Source organism: Galeopterus variegatus, unplaced genomic scaffold, assembly GCF_000696425.1.
Source record: "Galeopterus variegatus unplaced genomic scaffold, G_variegatus-3.0.2 Scaffold1078, whole genome shotgun sequence".
Taxonomy (NCBI): domain Eukaryota; kingdom Metazoa; phylum Chordata; class Mammalia; order Dermoptera; family Cynocephalidae; genus Galeopterus; species Galeopterus variegatus.
The window spans coordinates 10,498-30,018 of record NW_007727189.1 but is presented as its reverse complement, the minus strand read 5'-3'; the positions used below and the strand labels follow the sequence as shown (position 1 = coordinate 30,018).

The following is a 19,521-nucleotide window of genomic DNA, read 5'->3' as shown; positions in this document are numbered from 1 at the left end:
TTAAATAGGTTTAGAGACAGTTGAGACCACAGGGGCTTTAGAAGCCTCATGGCCAGGATGCAGTCTCTGATTTAATTCCATACAGAAAAGACAACCACAGGGACCTTAGAAGGACCCACAACACAATAATGTTCTCAGAGCTCTCTCCCAACATGTTCCCAAGTTTCAATATTGACTGTCCCTCCTGCAGGAAACCAGGGGTAGACTTCTTAAATGTGATATAAAAATTTTTCTAATTGAGCAATAGAGGCCTTGTAGCCCCAGGCCTTAACCATAGATTTCAAAACTTGGAGAAAGAGATCCCACTCTTTGCTCCCTTCTTGCCACATTAGTCTTACTCCTGACTATCTGACTATATGCCTTCATTCCTAAACAGAATAGGTGTGCACCCTAAAACACGAAAGTTTCCTCACCTGTTTCCAAGAAGTTTCTCCATACTCAGGTCCTTGTTTGGGTGATATTTGTTACTGACCAGTACACTGAGGGGAGACAGTGGGAACTGAAGGGACATGCTTTATGGGTCAGGAGGACCTTTCAGGCTGCTGACCTGTAAGGCATCTTAGTTTATTTTAGGTTCCTTTTTATAAGCCAGTGAAAATAACAAATCATACTGATTAAATCAATTATGTCTGGTACCAAGCTATTTATAGAACATTTTCAGCTGCCATGGTGCTTGAAGATTCATAGCTAACTACTTATCAACAAAATAAGAACATAAGTCTCTCATTAACAAAGCTTCCAAGGTCCTGGGTTCAATCAAAGGTCAGACCTCAAGGGGAGGGAGAAGAGGGAAAAGGGCAAAATGGGAAGCTAGCCTTGCTGACTTATCCCTAGAATAACAAGGACTTTGTCAGCTTGCTATTCAAATACCTCACATTCCAACGTGACTCTATATTCTTACCATGGGTGGATAATTGCTGAATTGTATAGTAGCCCCTCCTTATCTATGGTCTTGCTTCCTGTGGTTTCGGTTACTGGAAGTCAACCATGGTCAAAAAAAAAAAAAATTTTTTTTAAAGATGACCGGTAAGGGGATCTAAACCCTTGACTTGGTGTTGTCAGCACCATGCTCACCCAGTGAGCTAACTGGCCACCCCTATATGAGATCTGAGCCTGTGGCCTTGGTGTTAACAGCACCATACTCTCCTGAGTGAGCCATGGGCCTGCCCTCCACAGTCCAAAAACATTAATGGAAAATTTCAGAAATAAAAAATTGACAAGTTTTAAGTTGTGTGCTGCATAATGAATCTCATGCCAACTTACCCCGGACATCAATCATCCCTTTGTCCAGTATGTCCGAGCTGTATGCAGCACCCACCTGGTTAGTCACTTAACAGGTATCTCCATTACTGGATGTACTGTCTTGGTATTGCAGTGCTTGTGTTCAACTAACTATTATTTTACTGAATAATGACCTCAAACTGCAAGAGTAGTTATGCTAGCAATTTGGATATGCCAAGGAGAAGCTGCAAAGTGCTTCCTTTAAGTGTAAAGGAAAATTCTCAATTTAATAAGGGGAAAACATAGTGTATAAATAGAGTTAGGTACTATCCAAGGTTTCAGACACCCACTGGTAGTTTTGGAACCTCTTCCCCACTAATCAGGGGACCCAACTATCCAGGTCAATGGGACAAGCAGAACAATTCCAGTATCTCAGTCGAGGGACTGGACCAGTGTAGTAATGATGCAGGATGTAAGAGTTGGTTAGAATTGAGATAACTTTTGAAGAAGGGACTGACTTCCAGCTTTGGCCTGTGGTTACATGACTCTATAATTTTTTTTTAATTTTAATTTTTATTGAATCAAAATTGATTATACATATTTTGGGGTTTCAACATTGAGACATGGATCAAATCAATATTACTAGCACATTTATTGTTACAAATTGTAATTATTCTTTATGCCCCTTGTCCAATCCCTCCTCATCCCCCATCCTCTCCCCCTCCCCCAATTACCCTAGATTTCTTCTCTCCCTCTGAAAGAATAATGGTTACTCCGCTGATTTGCTGCCCAAATGATCTGTCCAATGCTGAGAGGCATGATCAGGTCCCGCAATACTATCATAGAGCAGATGTCTCTTCCATCAGTATGAAATGGGCTCTTCAGAGACAGACATCCTACTCCTTTCTTTTTCTCTGCTGGTGACTCTCTCTGTGTCAACTCACTCCAGTGGCTGGCAGACCATCTGCGTGGTGGTTGTGGCATCTAGCCACCTTCATGGCAGCCATGCTTATCATGGTAGCTATGGTGGGCCACCCACATGGAGATGTTTTTGGCCTGCTCTGTGGTGCTGGCAGTGTGCCTGGTTGTGGAGAGTGTCTGATCCCCAGTTCCATGCCCTGGGTCACTGAGTGGGTCCCAAGGCACTGGCATGGTCTGCCTGGTTGTTGGAGGGGGAACCAGTCCCCTTCTCCATGCCCCAGGTCCCAGGGTGGGCCCTGAGGTGCTGGCATGGGGTGCCTGGTTGTGGTGGGGGGTCTGGTCCCCTCCTCCATATTCTGGGTCCCTGGGTGGGTCCCAAGGCACTGGCACAGTGTGCCTGGTTGTGGGAGGGAGGTTCAGTCCCCTTCTCCATGCCTAGGGCCCCTGGGCAGGCCCTGATGCACTGACCTGGCATGCCTGGTTGTGGGAGGGTGGGTCCGGTCCCAACTCCTTACCCCATGTCCCTGTGTGGGCCCCAAGGTGCTGGCGTAGTGAGCCTGGATATGTGTGTGTGGGGGTCCATTCCCCTTCTCCATGCCCCAGTTCCCTGGCAGGCCCCGAAGTGTTGGCGTGGTAAGCCTGGTTGTGGAAGGTGGGTATGGTCCCTTTCTCCATGCCCCAGGTCCCTGGGTGGGCCCCGAGGCACTGGCATGGTGTGCCTGGTTGTGGGAGGGGGCTCCAGTCCCATTATCCATGCCCTGTATCTCAGTGCAGGACCCAAGGTGCTGGTGTGGGGTGCCTAGTTGTGGGAAGGGTTCTGGTCCCCTTCTCCATGCCTCGGGTCCCCAGCTGAGCCCCAAGGTGCTGGTGCTGTGTGCCTCGTTATGGTAGGCAGGTCCGGTCCCCTTCTCCATGCCTTGGACCCCTCAGGTGGGGCCCTGAGGCACTGTCACAGCATGCCTGGTTGTGGGAAGGGGGTCTGGTCCCTGGCTGCTAGCCCCGGGTTCCTGGGCAGGCCCCTAGGCATTGGTGGTGTGCCAGTATGTGGAAGTGGGGTCCAGTCCTTGACTCCAATCATCAGGTTCTGGGTGGGGCTCCAAGGTGCTGGTGGTGTGAATGGTTGGGGATGTGGGGTCCTGCCCCTGACTCTGCCTCATGTCCGCTGGTGGGCCACAAGGCATTCATGGTGTGCCTGGTCTGGAACTAAGTTTTTTGTCCTTTGCTTGCTTCTAAAATGGGAACTTCCTATAGAAACCAACACTTGAGCTGTGTGGTTGAGGTAAATTGCTGCTTTGCTGCTGTTTCCCTATGGAAGACTTTTTGTGCAGCTCAGGGTTTAATGGTTGACCTTATAGGTACTTACAGCTCTCCAGATACTTGGTGCACCTGGGTTGTGTAGAAACTCTGATCTGGGCCTGAGTTTTTCCATCAAATTGCACCCCATGCAATTCTGCATTCCTGACCAGTCTCCTCTGAGTGGTCTTGCGCTGATTGGGGGGGCAGATTGGCTGCCCTTACTGTGTCCCAGTGTTCTCCCGGTGGGCCCATCTCCCCAACAGCCTGTGCTCCAAACACTTCCCATGCAACGAGCCCTGCGCTGGTCCCTTTCAATGACTCACCAGCCTCTGAACGGCTCCCCTTTTTCAGCTGTTCTGGCTCCTCACTCTTGCGTGGGTCCACAGGAACCCTGTTAGTGGTCTTGCTGTCCTGGGGGCCACCAAAGTCCTCTTTTCCCCTTCTGCCTCCAAGTAATTCCATCTAAAGGGCACAGCTGCAGCTTCTGCCGGCTCCTGCTCCATGTGCTCCAGCATTAGAGTGGCCGCGACCCAAAACACTGAGAGCAGTTTTTTCTTTCTCTCTTTGTGGTTTCTCTCGCCTTCATGAGTTCCACAGGTCTCTCCTCCTCTTCACCTGAGCTCCAGCGGCCCCAGCTTGGCTGATGTTACATTTTTATAGTTGTAAATTCGTTATTTTGTGGGAGAGAGTGACACTGGGGACCATCTATTCTGCCATCTTGACCAGATGTCCTGACTATAATTTTGAGAATTATAATGGGGTTGTACCTAATTTGAGCAAGTAGGTGAACCTGGGGTCAGTGTGCCACAGCCCATGTTCTCAATCTCTAATTTCTTAGGGTGAGTGAGTCTTCAAGCTCAGGGCTCAGGTAGGAGCAAAGATGCACGAGAATATGAGATGAGGCAGAGCTAGAAATGCAAATGGCTGGCAAAGACCTCTTTGTGAGTGGTGTGAATGCATACAACTGTGGGAAATCCAGTTCTTTGAGGTAATATTGTTTATTTTCTGCATATGAATGCTCCTAGAGTTCTATTTTCAATATCCAAAACACTGGAAAGAACTCAAATGTCTACCAAATAGTGAGTGATTAAGTACATTTCGGAATACCCATACAAAGGAATACTAAGCAATGAAAAGGAATAAACTATTGATACATAAAAACTGATATATTTCAAAACAGTTATGTTGTGTGAAAGACGCCATATAAGAAGAGTACATATTTGTAAGGTAAGTGTGGGACGCAGACCTATTCCTCTCCTCACACACACCAGAGTTCCTCCTCCCCCCCTGGGAAACTACCCCTGGCCAAGGTAGTTTACCCAAGGAAAGGCACGTCTCCTTTAAGACACATGGAAGACAGTAGGAAGCAGGAGCCCTGAGTAAATGCATTAGCATGTAAGTGGAGTCAGAACAATAGAGTTAACTACTCTGATGCCCAGAGTGGTTAACTTATCTTCCCAGCCAGATCTCCTGCGGGCTCTGAGTGGAGTGTCTACTCATAAGCATGCAAATGACTTACTCCTCTCCTCTGATCTGTTTACTATATAACTGTTGTAAGTACCCCACAACGGCACGGATTTCTAGCTGACCAGCAGCCATCAGCACCTCCCATGAGTCTAAAAAACAAAAATTAAAATTAAAAAATAAATACAAAAATAAAAAACAGATGTCTCTACCTATTGCAATATCGGGCGAGTTTCTTTGGAACAGGCGAACACTATACGAATGCCCTTTCAGATTTGGGGCTCCCAAGATACAATACTGTACGATCCTATTCATAACATGAAGACCAATCTATAGTGACAAAAGCGGTTCAGTGGCTGTCTAGACTGCGTGTTTTGTAATCGGGTAGGGTAAGAGACATGGTTGGGGTAAGACTGTTAAGATGGTCACAAGGTCCACTTTTTCTGCTCAATTTGTGATCACTTCATCTCCCATACCATCTCTCTTTTCCAGACCTTGTTTGTCTCCTAAAGATACTTTCATCTGCCAGTGCAGGCAGTTCGAGTGCGGGTTTCCCAGGAAGCATTTGTTCTGCCGTCGTGACACTGAATTCCCCCGAGATGGCCGCTCCCGCTGTGCTCCTGCCTGACCGCGCAAAGTACTGGAAAGCTGCAGCGCCCCGACCGCTGTCCCCCACGCCCGTCCAGCTGGCTTAAGCTTTTACACGGCTTCTAAAACACTTTGCATTTAGAAGAGCGACTGAAGTGCCCAGAGGTTATTTTAATTCCTCACTGAGCTGAGACATCACAGCCGTAATGGCCGCTCATAATGTATGCCGCGCCTTTGTGGTAGTGCTGGGCTCCGGCCTTTAAAGTTTAAGTCGTTCACTGTCCCCTGCAACGAGAAGGTGACCATCTTCTTCGGTGCCTTCCTTGTCTGTTAAAAGGACTTTATCCTCACGTCATGTTTTCCTTGTGTGAGCTCCAGCCTCTGATATTTTCCGCCAGGGCTGAGGTGCCTGAAAACGGGACCGTTTCAGAGTCCTCTCGTGGGCCCGTCCGGTGGCCTTTCGCTTGTCACAAACACAAAGCTGCCACAGCGCGAAAGCTGCCCCTTTGCTTTCTGTACGTCAGGCACTCAAAGATGGCCGCCCCCAGAGCGTCGTGGCGGCGCCGGCGCGGACGTATGACCGCATAAGGAAGGGGCGGAAGCTCGTATTCCGTTTCCCCTAGAAACGCCGTGGATGTCTTCGGGCGTTTGCGGGAGACTGTGCTGGGCGAGGGGGCAAGAAGTGGGAGAAGTTTAGGAAGGTAAATTCAGCTTCCGAGGTCGCTACGGGTTCAGGAGAGCGTCAGGTGAGTGTGCGGGCAAGTCCGAGGGACAGGCGGGGGGAGGGAGCGTCTAACGGCGCCTGCGCAGGCTGTTGATCGGCGACGCGGTGGGGGTCACGGGCGGCGGGCGCTTTCTTAGAGCGGACCATGTAGGAGGAGTCCGCAGTGGGTGTCTGTGATGGGGTGTCTGTGGGCGTTAATCAGGGGAGCTCTAGTGGTCAGTGATTAAAGGCCTAAACAGATCAACGACCGAGAGTTCTGAGGTCAGGGGTTGGGGTCTTCGCGGGTCACTTCCTGTAGGGCGCAGTGATCGAGAACTGGTGGGGTGCTGTTTGTCAACGAACGCGGCGTCTGGTTCGGGGTCTAGGTTAATTTGGGGGCTCAATGATGAAAAACCACGAAGGGAGAACTATATACTTGTGTATCTAGGCCAGGTTTTCGTATTAATTTGGTGGGGTGGTGTTCTTTTGTACAGAGACGTGTGAAAGCGGGAGCCCTGGCTGGTCTGTGTGTTGATCTCGAACTTTGGCTCCCGGAACAGACTTGAACGTTAACGTCCCCTAAAAGCTTCAGGTCCAAGTCCCTCCTCCTAATCTCTTTGGCTTCCCACAAAACCCCATCCTCTTGAACCCACCTATATGAAAGTTTTGGGGGGATGAATGATTCAGCAGTCGGTTTTTATCCTTCTTGCATATTTACTGCATATTTCTTATGGATGTTTCGTTTCAGGTTCTACATTTTCCCAGTATTTATACTTTTGAATTGTTTTTTAAATTTGTATTTATATCTCATTTCTTTTTTTTTTTTTCCTTTTTGTCTTTTTTCGTGTCCGGCAACGGATCGCAGCCCTCAGTGTCGCGCCCGTACCGGACCGGGACCGGCAACGGGACTGCAACCCTCGGTGTTGTGCCCGCACCTCGCTCAGCCAGTGAGCGGGAACCGGTCTGTATGTGGGATTGGAACCCTCGGCGGGAGCGCCACTGCGGCCCTATATCTCATTTCTTTTCTCAGTTTTTCGGTGTGTTCATTTTTCCACAGGGAGCGCCACTGCGGCCCTATATCTCATTTCTTTTCTCAATTTTTCGGTGTGTTCATTTTTCCTCACATTGAAGTGTGTATATAAATGGGGTATATAAAGACTTTTTTTTTTTTTTTTAAAGATGACCGGTAAGGGGATCTTAACCCTTGACTTGGTGTTGTCAGCACCATGCTCTCCCAAGTGAACTAACCGGCCATTCCTATATAGGGATCCGAACCCGTGGCCTTGGTGTTATCAGCACCACACTCTCCTAAGTGAGCCACTAGCCGGACCTTAAAGACATTTTTTTTTTTTTTTTTCCGGCTGGCAAGCACGGGGCTCTGAACCCTTGTCCTTGGTGTTACACCAGGATGCTCTAACCAACTGAACCAACTGACCAACCTATAAAGACTTTTAGAGAGTTATGAGGGTAACATAGTTTAGAGGAAAAATTTAGTTTCTCGCGATCTATGTGGTCTCATTTCTAAAACTGATCTGAGAATTACTTACTGCTGAGGCATGGTGCTGTGCTGATTCTTTGCCACATTTGTACTTTTTTTTATTTTTTTGTCTTTTTCGTGACTGGTAAGGGGATCACAACCCTTGGTGTGGTGTTGCCCACACCGCGCTCAGCCAGCGAGCGCACCGGCCATTCCTACATAGGATCCGAACCCACGGCGGGAGCGTCGCTGCGCTCCCAGCGCCGCACTCTCCCAAGTGCGCCACGGGGTCGGCCCCACATTTGTACTACTTCTACACTTTGTAGAGGAAAGACATTTCTCCCACACATTGAGGGTCTTCTGTTTCATTGGCCCTAGGGAACCAAATAAAGAGACAGAAATATTGGGGGCCATGTGTTAAGGTGAATGTACAGCAAAAGGGAATATACCCATGAAGGTTGTTTTGCTCTTCAGCTCACAGGTCTCGGCTTTCCTGGGAAGAGACAAGAAGTGAATGAAGACAGTTGTTCCAGGACCTAGATTATCACTTCTTGGGACACCCTTTATTGGTGACTGAGATTTCTAACTAGGAATTTAGAACATATCCAAAAGAGGCAAAGACAGAGTATCCCATTTGCTGGCCATTTCCTACAACAGAAGAAAATGATCGATGTCCAGGTGACTTTTATCTGTTTTATCCTCTCCTTTACTCCCTAATGGATTTGTAGAGGCCTGTAAGAAATCATTTCATTGTTTACAGAGAAGTAAACTTTGAATCTAACTCCAATGTCATAGCAAAGTAGGATCAGGAATATACTGTTCATGTGATTCCTACTAAATGACTAACGTAGAACATAATGTGTGACTGAAGGATCCTCTCGGTTACATTACTTGTCAACTTGCATCTGATATCTCTGACAGCCAGCTAAACAAGAGAGTCATGCCAAGTTATATGATATGCATTGACTGTGAGGAGAAAGCAGACAGGTTCCTCAAGGGATATCAATATTTCAAGGCACTTAAGTCTCAAGAAAAATTTGATATTTTTCCTAGAGGTGATGAGGTGGACAGTGTTTTGAACAGTAGCCTTCCAATGAAGGCAGAAATTTTCTTACTGCTATTTATTACAAGGCCCCTCAGAGACCCCTATGGGAATATACCAAACTCAGTGGACATGCTGTTTCAGGGGACCAAAGCAAGGCCACTCAAAGAACTCAGCCTAGCGTCTGTCTGAGCTTATCTAGGAATAAAACCTAAATGGCCTAAGAAAATGGAAGTATTACTTGGCTTTTACCTGTTCCGAACAGGGGCCTGCACTGGCATTTAAGTACAGATTCAGCATTAAAGAGTTGAAAGGAATTTTGTCTGGTAAGGGCTTGAGTTGTTGGGTGCCACAGGGTTTGCTTTGTAACTTCACCTCATCTCAGAATATACAGAATCCACGGGCCGAGCCTGCGGCGCACTCGGGAGAGTGCAGCGCTGGGAGCGCAGCAGCGCTCCAGCCGCAGGTTCGGATCCTATATAGGGATGGCCAGTGCGCTCACTGGCTGAGCGCGGTGTGGCCAGTCTCCAAAAGGACAAAAAAAAAAAGAATATACAGAATCCTTCCCCGTTTTCAAATCCAATTCTTACTTATTTCTCTTTTATTGCTTTTATTTTTTGTAATTACACAAATTACTCATGGATACATTTTAAAGGAAAAAAAATTACAGAGATGAAATATACACAAAAAAGTAAATTTCCTCTTCATAACTTCCTTCCTAGTCCCCTCATAACTCTTTAACAAATGTTTAGTAGTGTATGCTTGCTGTCACTGAACTATGTGTGAATCTACATATGTATGTATATTTACAAATGTATGTTTATGTACATATCTCTGTACATAAACACATCTTATGAATTATTTTGCATCAATGGAATCATTCCAAAAAACATAACCTGCTGGCCACCTTAAATGGTATAGTTTAAGCATCTAAAGGAATAATAACTGCAATTAATTGAAGAATATTAACTATATAAAATTCCATTTGTCTATAGTTATACTTGAAAAAATGAATCTGTGTAAACCATTTAGACGAGTGCCTGCCATTTAGTAAGGTAATTCATACCTTAAATCTTTTCCAATACTTAAATATATGACATTATCAAATTGCATAATTTTCATCAATCTGAATTGTTCGATATTCTTTTGCCTTATTTTGCATTTTACTCATCGCAAGTGAGGTTGAAATCCTTCTTGTGTATTTGATGGTCAAATGGATTTTTTTCTTGTGAAATACCTGTCTTTGTAATTTTTACATTAAAAAACTTTTTTTCTTACTGATTAATAAAAGTTGTTTATATATACTATGTATTGATCTTTTATTTTGTCTATTGTTTTTCTTTTAGCTTTGTTCCTGATATCTTTTTCAATGTAGAAATTTAAATTTTTCCTCTCACGAAATTTGTAACTTTTTTTCCCTTTTATGGCTTTTAGCTTGTTACATGAATATATTTCATATTTGCCTCTGTTGTTTTCGCAGATTCCTTTGCTTTCTGTTGGGTCTTTAAATAGGAAAAAAGTTATTTTTGAGTGTGAAATTAAGTAGGAACCTAAGTTTTCTTTTTTCGGAATAGATTCGTGTCTCACCTGAAATAATTCAGAATGTGGTAAGATAATCAGCATTGAGAATTTGCATCATCTACCAAGTCTGCTTTCTTCTCTATGTAGTAATTTCTATAATAACGTGGGGATAAACTACCTGATCAGTTTTTGCCTAGGTCTTCTCTGCCTATCTATATACCACCCTGCCATGTGATTGGAAGCCATGCTGAGACAAGAGAGTGGGAGTTGAATTGACAAGAGAGTCTCAATTTATTCTCCAGTAGCAGTTGTGGCTAGGCTGCACTGCCACAGAATGAGGACATTCAAGATATTATTCCACATTTTTCTGGCTTCTATTGTTTGTGTGAAAAAGTCAGCTGTCAGTGAATTCAGTCTTTCTTTTGATGTCAATGCGTCTTTTTCTTCTTGTTTTCGTAATCTTATATTTGCATCTGGTGTTCTGTAGTTTCAGTCTGGTGTGTCTAGATGCAGATTTCCTGTTTGGCTTTGCCAGTTTACTAATTCTGAGTTGTAGGATGTTTAATTGGTTCTGAAAGTTTCTCACTCCTTAGCTCTTTATAAATTGCTTCTCTGTTTCAATATAATATTTCAAAAACTATGTTGGGCATATGATTGACCTTACTCTATCCTTCATATTTATTAAACTCTCCTTTATGTTTTGTCTCTTTGTGTCTCTGCTTCATTTTTTCAGTTATTTTTTAAAAATGTATATTCCAGTTCTAATATGATAACCTTTCTGTTAATGTACACACATACATGTGTCTGCATACAGAGACATATGTGTGTGTATATATATTCATATGTGTGCACATATATACTTAATGTTTATATCTTCAAGAATAATTTTTCCCAAATTTGATGAATCTTGTGTTTTAGATATATTTCTATTTTTTAAAATCCATTCACTAATTAAACACTTATGTAGTGTTCTGTGATTCTAGCATCAGGGGTCTCTTCATGTCTTAGGCTTGTATTACCTGGGAGGGCTTATAGTGAATGTTGCAATCTATATCATATATCTAGATGTTACTAGCATGTAATTTCTTGACTGGTCAATAGATGCTGAAATAAAAAAATTATGTGTAAAAACTGTTTTTACTGAGAGAGTTTGATATAAAAACATACTTTGTTGACTGAATGGCTTACTACACAATTACAGAATACTTGGAGATTGATTCTTTGACAATGTATTAAAAAATATAGTAGGCTTATAGATGCAGTCTATATGGTTAAGATGAGCAGGACAACTTTCTTCACATTCCTTCCATGTCAGTAAAAGACAACTTTATATTAAGCACTTTAAGGACTCTATTATTACAGGAATTGCTGACATTGGAGGATGTGGCTGTGGAGTTCACCTGTGAGGAATGGCAGCTCCTGGGCCCTGCTCAGAAGGACCTCTACCGGGACGTGATGTTGGAGAACTATGGCAACCTGGTGTCACTGGGTGAGGACAGTTGGCCTATGTCACTCAGAGCACCCCAGTGTGTGGCCTTTCTAGCTGCTTACCCTGGGAAGTCACTGCAGTGCTCTGAATAGCAGAATTTTAGTGCATCTTCTGGCTTCTGATAAAAGGATATACAGTTGTCCCTTGTTGGTTCCAGGACTCCCCATAGATACCAAATCTGAAGATGCTCAAGTTCCATATATAAAATGGCACAGAATTTGGACCTATGCACCTCTTCCCATATACTTTAAATCATCTCTGAATTACTTAATACAATGTAAATGCTATGTAAATAGTTGTTATGCTATCTTGTTTTTTATTTGTATTATTTTTTATTGTTTTTTTTTTGCAAATATTTTTGGTCTACGGTTGGTTGAATTCATGGATGTAGAACCCATGGATACTGAGGGCCGACTGTAATCTACCCTCTCCTGAGAGAAAAGTGTCTACTTTGCAGATGTGAAAACTATCTAGTACCTTAAATGTAATATTCTTCCATTTTACATACCCCAGCCCAATTTAATGTGTCTTAAATCTTCTATCGTTTCCCATAAACAGGTTATCAAGCCATCAAACCGTATGCACTCTCCAAATTGGAACAAGGAGAAGAACCATGGACAATAGAAGATGAAATGCATAGTCGAATCTGTCCAGGTGAGTAAATGAGGGCCAGCAAAATGCATAACCGTAGAAGTCATGTTCTAGTCAGTCAGAGAAGGCTATGTGGATATCTGAGGATACAGAAACAGTGCTTCCATGTATGTTTCTCCCTGTATCAGAACTTGTCTTTTAGGACTTTAGAGCGAAATATATTCCTTTTTTCTCCTCTGATCCCTACTTACTTTATCTTACATCTTGCTTTTTGTTTGTTTGCCTAGTTTTCTTCTTCCTTGGACTCTATAATCCTCTCCTTTATATCCTGTCACAGTGTTTCTGCCTGTTCCTTCCATCTCCTTGACCATGGAGTTTCACCTTCCAGGCCTTGCTCCATAGAGAACTTTTTTTTTTTTTTTTTTTAAAAGATGACCGGTAAGGGGATCTTAACCCTTGACTCGGTGTTGTCAGCACCACGCTCACCCAGTGAGCAAACTGGCCATCCCTATATGGGATCCGAACCCGTGGCCTTGGTGTTATCAGCTCCGCACTCTCCCGAGTGAGCCACAGGCCGGCCCCATAGAGAGAACTTTGAATTCATCAGTATCTTCTGACTATTGCACTTTCCTCCCCCATTGGGAAATACCACTGTATATGTTGTGCCCTCACAATAACCTGGTCTGTTACTGTGTGTTGCTTTGCCCCCCATTGATTTGTCACCCCACTTCACCTGGGTGATGGAGTCGCAAAGGATTACTCAAAGCCCATCTCTACTGAGCAGAGAGAGGCCCCGAAAAAGTGGTTAATTTCCCAAGGAAGGGATCCCTCTCTCTTAAGTGTTCCTATGGGAGATTAACCACTTTGGGGCCTCTCACTGCTCAGTAGAGATGGGCTTTGAGTAATCCTTTGCATCTCCGTCACCCAGGGGAAGTGGGATGACAAATCCATGGGGGGCAAAGCAACGCAAAGCAACAACTGTGCACATTAGCTTCTGAAGATGACTGCATGGTACACTGGCCAGTTGCACAATTCCTTAACAATCGTTTTTTTATTTCATTATAAATGGAACGTATGATAACATGACACAGCTAGACCAGTGGTTGGAATGTTGATTATAGGAGTCGTTCTAAATGCCTTGATATTTTTTGAAAGCTAGTTTGATGGTAGCTTATAGTTTGAAGAAAGGCAAATTCAGGAATAGGATTACCATGGAAGAGTTTATTTCAGTTCACTTGAATTCAGATGCTGAGGATCTCAAATTCTTACTTGCCAGGTAACAGGTAAGAAAATATACATATATTCTGTACATGTCAGTATGTATATTTCTCTGATCTTTATAGTCAGAGTTTAGTTCATCTAAGAGGGCTTAAAGAATCCCCAAACTAAATTTTGGAATGTCTAAAATCTTGGTTCTGTACTTTCATACTACATGTCTTCCTAACATGTCATCCAGTCCTCTTTTCTTTAATAGGTATATATTGATTACTTCCACATTGCTATCTCCATTTATACCTTGAAACAGATTCTTCATGTCTGTGTTACATATTTAAGAACCATCTCAACATTTATGTTTCACAATACATACTTTATTCTACATAGTTCTGACTTTATTCTACATAGTTCTGAAGATCTGGACTTCAGTAATATTCCCCTTCTCATTATGAGATGCTTCAACCTACCTAGTGGCTCAAGCCATATAGTTAGTAAAGTAATCCTTGATTCCTCACTTTCATGAACCACTCTCCCCATTGACCTCTCATTTCAGCTTACGTTTTCTTTATGCAGACATATCCTGCTTTCCTCCACCTCCCACCATCTCCATTGCACCTTCAGATCACACTTAACCCTCTCCAACTACCTTTTATTTTCATTCCTTCTTGTTAATTCAGTTTTCTCCTAACTAGAATTTGAGATCAGTGAAAAGAAGGCAAATTTTGCATACCCCAAACACTAGCAGAGTGCCTTGTACATGGGAGCCATTCAATAAATATATGTTGTGAATAAATACAACCCTTACCATTTAGGATTAGTCATCTCATCCAACTATTTGGTCTGGTGATTCCCTAAGTTCTGTGGAATGCTGTTCCTTCAAATCCTGTTGTTCACTTATAATAATGACTTGCTTGTATTTTACTATGTCTGCATGTTTTGAAAGGTTCTATTCAGAAAGCAGCCAAATCTATGAGGATACTTCAAAAAGTTCATGGAAAGATTCATATTATCTTTTTTTTTTTTTTTAAAAGATGACTGGTAAGGGGATCTTAACCCTTGACTTGGTGTTGTCAGCACCACGCTCACCCAGTGAGTGAACCGGCCATCCCTATATGGGATCCGAACCCATGGCCTTGGTGTTATCAGCACCACACTCTCCCGAGTGAGCCACAGGCTGGCCCTTTCAATTCTATTTTTTACAAACTTTTTGAAGTACCTTTGTATATGGATTGTTAACTGCCTAACCTTATTGTACACTAACTGGTTTTACATTTTGGTTTCTTTATATTATTGTGTTTTTAGCAGTGAGAAAGCAATAAGGAACTTATACATAGATTTCCTTTTAAATGTTTATTGTAGTGTCATTAAAGAGCCATTTTTCAAAAACAAGGAAATTTTTTTTTAAAGTTTTATCCCCAAGACGATTATGAAAGGATTCACTGTTCTCTTCTTTCCTAGAAAACCACACAGTTGATCATCTACAGAGTCACTTGGAAAATCAAAGAATTCTGAAGAGTATGGAACAATACTATGAACATAATGCATTTGGAAATACTGTTACTCAAAGAAAAAGTCATTTTCCTTTCAGGAAAAATCATGATATGTTTGAATTATGTATAAAAACTTTGAAATCAAATATAAGTTTAGTCAGCCGGAAGAAAATCTATGAAATGGAGAACTCCACTAAATATAATGGAAATGGGAAGTCATTTCTGCATAGTAAATCTGAAGAATTTCATTCTGCTGTTAAATTCCCTGTAAGTGCAAAACCCAGTAGCAATAAGCCCCAAGTCATTAATCATCAAAGAACTCACGAAACAGAGAAAACCCATGTATGCAGTGAATGTGGGAAAGCTTTTGTCAAGAAGTCTCAGCTCACAGATCATGAGAGAGTTCATACAGGAGAGAAACCTTATGGATGTAGTATGTGTTCAAAAATATTCTCCAGAAAGTCCAGGCTCAATGAACATCAGAGAATTCATAAAAGAGAGAAGTCCTTTTTATGTAGTGAATGTGGAAAAGTCTTCACCATGAAGAGCCGTCTGATCGAACATCAGCGAACTCATACTGGAGAGAAACCTTATGTGTGCAGTGAATGTGGAAAAGGCTTCCCAGGCAAGCGTAATCTCATTGTACATCAGCGAAATCATACTGGAGAGAAATCCTATGTATGTAATGAATGTGGAAAAGGCTTCACTGGGAAGAGCATGCTTATCATACATCAGCGAACTCATACCGGCGAGAAGCCCTTCATCTGCAGTGAATGTGGAAAAGGCTTCACCACGAAGCACTATGTCATCATACATCAAAGAAATCATACAGGAGAGAAACCATATATATGCAATGAATGTGGGAAAGGTTTCACCATGAAGAGCCGTCTGATCGAACATCAGCGAACTCATACGGGAGAGAAACCCTATGTATGCAATGAATGTGGAAAAGGCTTTCCCAGGAAGAGTAATCTCATTGTACATCAGAGAAATCATGCATTAGAGAAAACACATTTATGTAGTGAATGTGGGAAAGGTTTCACCGTGAAGAGCATGCTAATCATACATCAGCGAACTCACACTGGAGAGAAACCCTACATATGCAGTGAATGTGGAAAAGGTTTCCCCTTGAAGAGTCGGCTGATTGTACATCAGCGAACTCATACTGGAGAGAAACCCTACAGATGTAGCGATTGTGGGAAAGGTTTTATTGTGAACAGTGGATTGATGTTACATCAGCGAACTCATACTGGAGAGAAACCTTATATATGTAATGAATGTGGAAAAGGTTTTTCCTTTAAGAGCAATCTTGTTGTACATCAGCGAACTCATACTGGAGAGAAACCCTTTATGTGCAGTGAATGTGGAAAAGGCTTCACCATGAAACGCTATCTCATTGTACATCAGCAAATTCATACAGGAGAAAAACCCTATATATGCAGTGAATGTGGAAAAGACTTTGCCATGGAAACTGAGCTCATTTTACATAAGCAAATTCATACTGGAGAGAAACCTTACGCTTGCAATGAATGTGGTAAAGGCTTCACTGTCAGAAGCCGTCTAATTGTTCATCAACGAACTCATACAGGAGAGAGACCCTTTATATGTAGTGAATGTGGAAAAGGCTTCTCTTCAAAGAGAAATCTCATTGTACATCAGCATACACATAATGGAAACAAACCCCCCAACAAAGCAATGAATGTGGTCATGCCTTAGAAAGAAAATGTGTCTTGTACAGCATCAGAGACTTCACACAATATAGGCTTCCTTTATGTGTACTGAGTGTGGAAAATACTATTTGCACACTATCAGCTTCATTATCCATGGGGGAATTTACAGAGGAGACAAATCATATGAATGGAGTCAATGTGGCAAAGCCTTCAGTATGAATTCTGGCTTTGAATTCTTTGATGTACACACATCAAAGAACTCATGAGAGAGAGAGACTGTGGATTCAGTGATTCATCAAGCTTTGTTAAAATAGGACAGTGAACACAAGAGAAACTTGTAAGTCAAGGTACATAATCCTTTGCAGAGAATCTGACCTCATTACATACAAGCGAACTTGTGCAGAGGGCAAACCATGTTAGTACTATGAACTCATTAAACATTTGTGTGCTCCTACCATACGTGAATATAGTCAGTGTAGAGCAGCCTAGAGCTAAATTTTCATCTTTGGGAGATTATGGAATTTGCATAGGTGGGAAATTTAATTCAGAGAATGTGATAGTGCCTTCAGTGATCAGTTACCTCACACTGTATGTCCAAATAGACGTATAGGAAAAATTCTGATACATTCAATGCAGAAGAGTCTTGAGGAAAAATTTCTATGTAATTATGTCTTGAAAAGTATGTACTGAGATAAATCATCAGTGGGGAGACTAGGAAAGCTTTCTACTATAGGAAAAAAGACCCTTCTCCTTAGTGATCATAATAGATCATCAGTTGAGTTCATACATAGCAGGACATAATGATCAAGGGAAAGCCTTTGCCCAGAAATATAATCTAATAGTTGTGAGATATTTCACACTGGAGAAAAAATTGCAGATGGCAATGAATACGGCAGGATATCAGTGATACATTTTGCCTCATCATCTGTCATTAATTCATATAGAAACAAAACTTAAGAAAACACTAAATGTGGAGTAACTTTAGCAAAGTATCAGAATTCATGAAGCAAAGAAGTGTCATGAAAACGATGTATGTACATTTGAGGGGTTTCTATCAGAACTCTAAACTCATCATATGCTTGGTGCCATTTTGGGACAAGATACCTTGAACCATGTTCTTAGTGATTACATAAATTTAAAGTGGGCTTTTCTCATCACTGATTACATTTTTTTTTTTTCTTATCCTATATAAAGATGACCGGTAAGGGGATCTCAACCCTTGGCTTGGTGTTGTCAGCACCACGCTCAGCCAGTGAGCAAACCGGCCATCCCTATATAGGATCCGAACTCGTGGCCTTGGTGTTATCAGCACCGCACTCTACCGAGTGAGCCACGGGCCGGCCTGTCACTGATTACATTTTGATGTTATATACAATGCAGGAGTGTTTTGTGCCTACCTTATATCATTATATGATTAGCTCTTGCATATTGTAGATTGTAAATTTATTCCTTTCAGTCTACTTATCTGCTTCAAAAGGCATATATTAAATTCATTAAAGTAATTCAACATATTTAGATGTGTTTATCCCAGTTCATAAGAAGCATCAAGTAGTTTTAAAAAAAAACACCTTAATATGATTTTTCTGTAAGTCTTCTTAAAATTATTATTATTTTTGGCAGCTGGTCAGTACAGGGATTGAACCCCAGATCTTGGTGTTATCAGCACCACACTCTAACCAACTGCATCAACCAGCCAGCCCCTTGAAATAATGTTAAATTGACAAAAAATTACAAAATGTACACAGTTCCTAAGTACAATTCACTCAGCTTCCTCAGTGATATTATCTTACATAACCATAATACATAATCAAAACCAATAAAATGAGATTAGTACAATGCTGTTAAACTACAGAACTTTAGACTTCACTAGTTTTTTTTAATGCACTAATTGGTGTGTTTATTTTTGTGTATTCTAATTTTGTAATGTATAGATTTGTGTAATTCCTACCATAATCAGGATGCAGAAATGTTGTGCTAGCAGCTACCAGTAAATGAACATATGTGTACCTGACTTTGTATAAACACAAGTTTTTGTTTCTCTAGGATAAACACCCAGGAGCACAATTGCTGGTTCATATGGTAAATTTGTGTTTACCAGAAACTGCCAAACTTTTCCAGAGTGGCTGTACTAATTTACATTCCTACCAGCAATGTATGAGCACTCCATTTGTTGCATGTCCTTTCTAGCATTTGGCACTGTCTATACTTTATTTTAGCTTGCCTATTAGGTGTGTGGTTGTATATAATCATGGCCTTAACTTACATTTCCCGAATGGCAAATGATGTTCAACACTTCTACATCCACTGAGAACTATATCGAATAAAATTGTAATTTTTGCTTCCAACCATCAGTTTTAAAAACTCAAAAGAATAGGCTATGATATTTGATGACATATTTCCCTTTTTTGTAGCTTTTTCTTCATTCCTGATGTTATGTTTCCTTCTGTTATTTCCTTTTTTTCTGAACTTCCTTTATCAATTGTGTTTGAGCAGTTCTGCTGGCAAACATTTTTTAGTTCTACGAGTATGGCTCTTGCTTTCTCTATTCAGAGTTATTTCCCTTGATAATAAGGATATATAATCCAGTTTATAAACGGTGAGTCCTCTTTATAGCAAAAGAAACGAACATTTGCCATATACATTTGTGATGTGGCAGAAGTGAACTCCCAACTCCCTTTTGAGTAATTCACTCCTTTAAAAATATTTTTTTGAGCTTCTACACTATGCCAAGCACTGCTGTTGTCACTGGGGACAGATCAATGAACAAAACAGGCAAAGTGATGGCCTTGAAGGAGCATAGAGTCTGGTGAGGGAGACAGTAAAATTAAAGGCT

At 42.0% G+C, this 19,521-nt stretch overlaps 1 protein-coding gene across 1 annotated transcript; it reads left to right on the top strand.

Moving 5' to 3' along the window:
* The first annotated feature begins 6,152 nt into the window (after positions 1-6,152).
* On the top strand, positions 6,153-17,015 carry ZNF432 (zinc finger protein 432). Its single transcript, XM_008574634.1, has 5 exons — positions 6,153-6,236; positions 8,145-8,348; positions 11,596-11,722; positions 12,281-12,376; positions 14,987-17,015. Exons 2-5 carry the CDS (start codon positions 8,334-8,336, stop codon positions 16,732-16,734), a joined length of 1,986 nt encoding a protein of 661 aa, XP_008572856.1. The 5' UTR covers positions 6,153-6,236; positions 8,145-8,333; the 3' UTR covers positions 16,735-17,015.
* Positions 17,016-19,521: the final 2,506 nt, after the last annotated feature.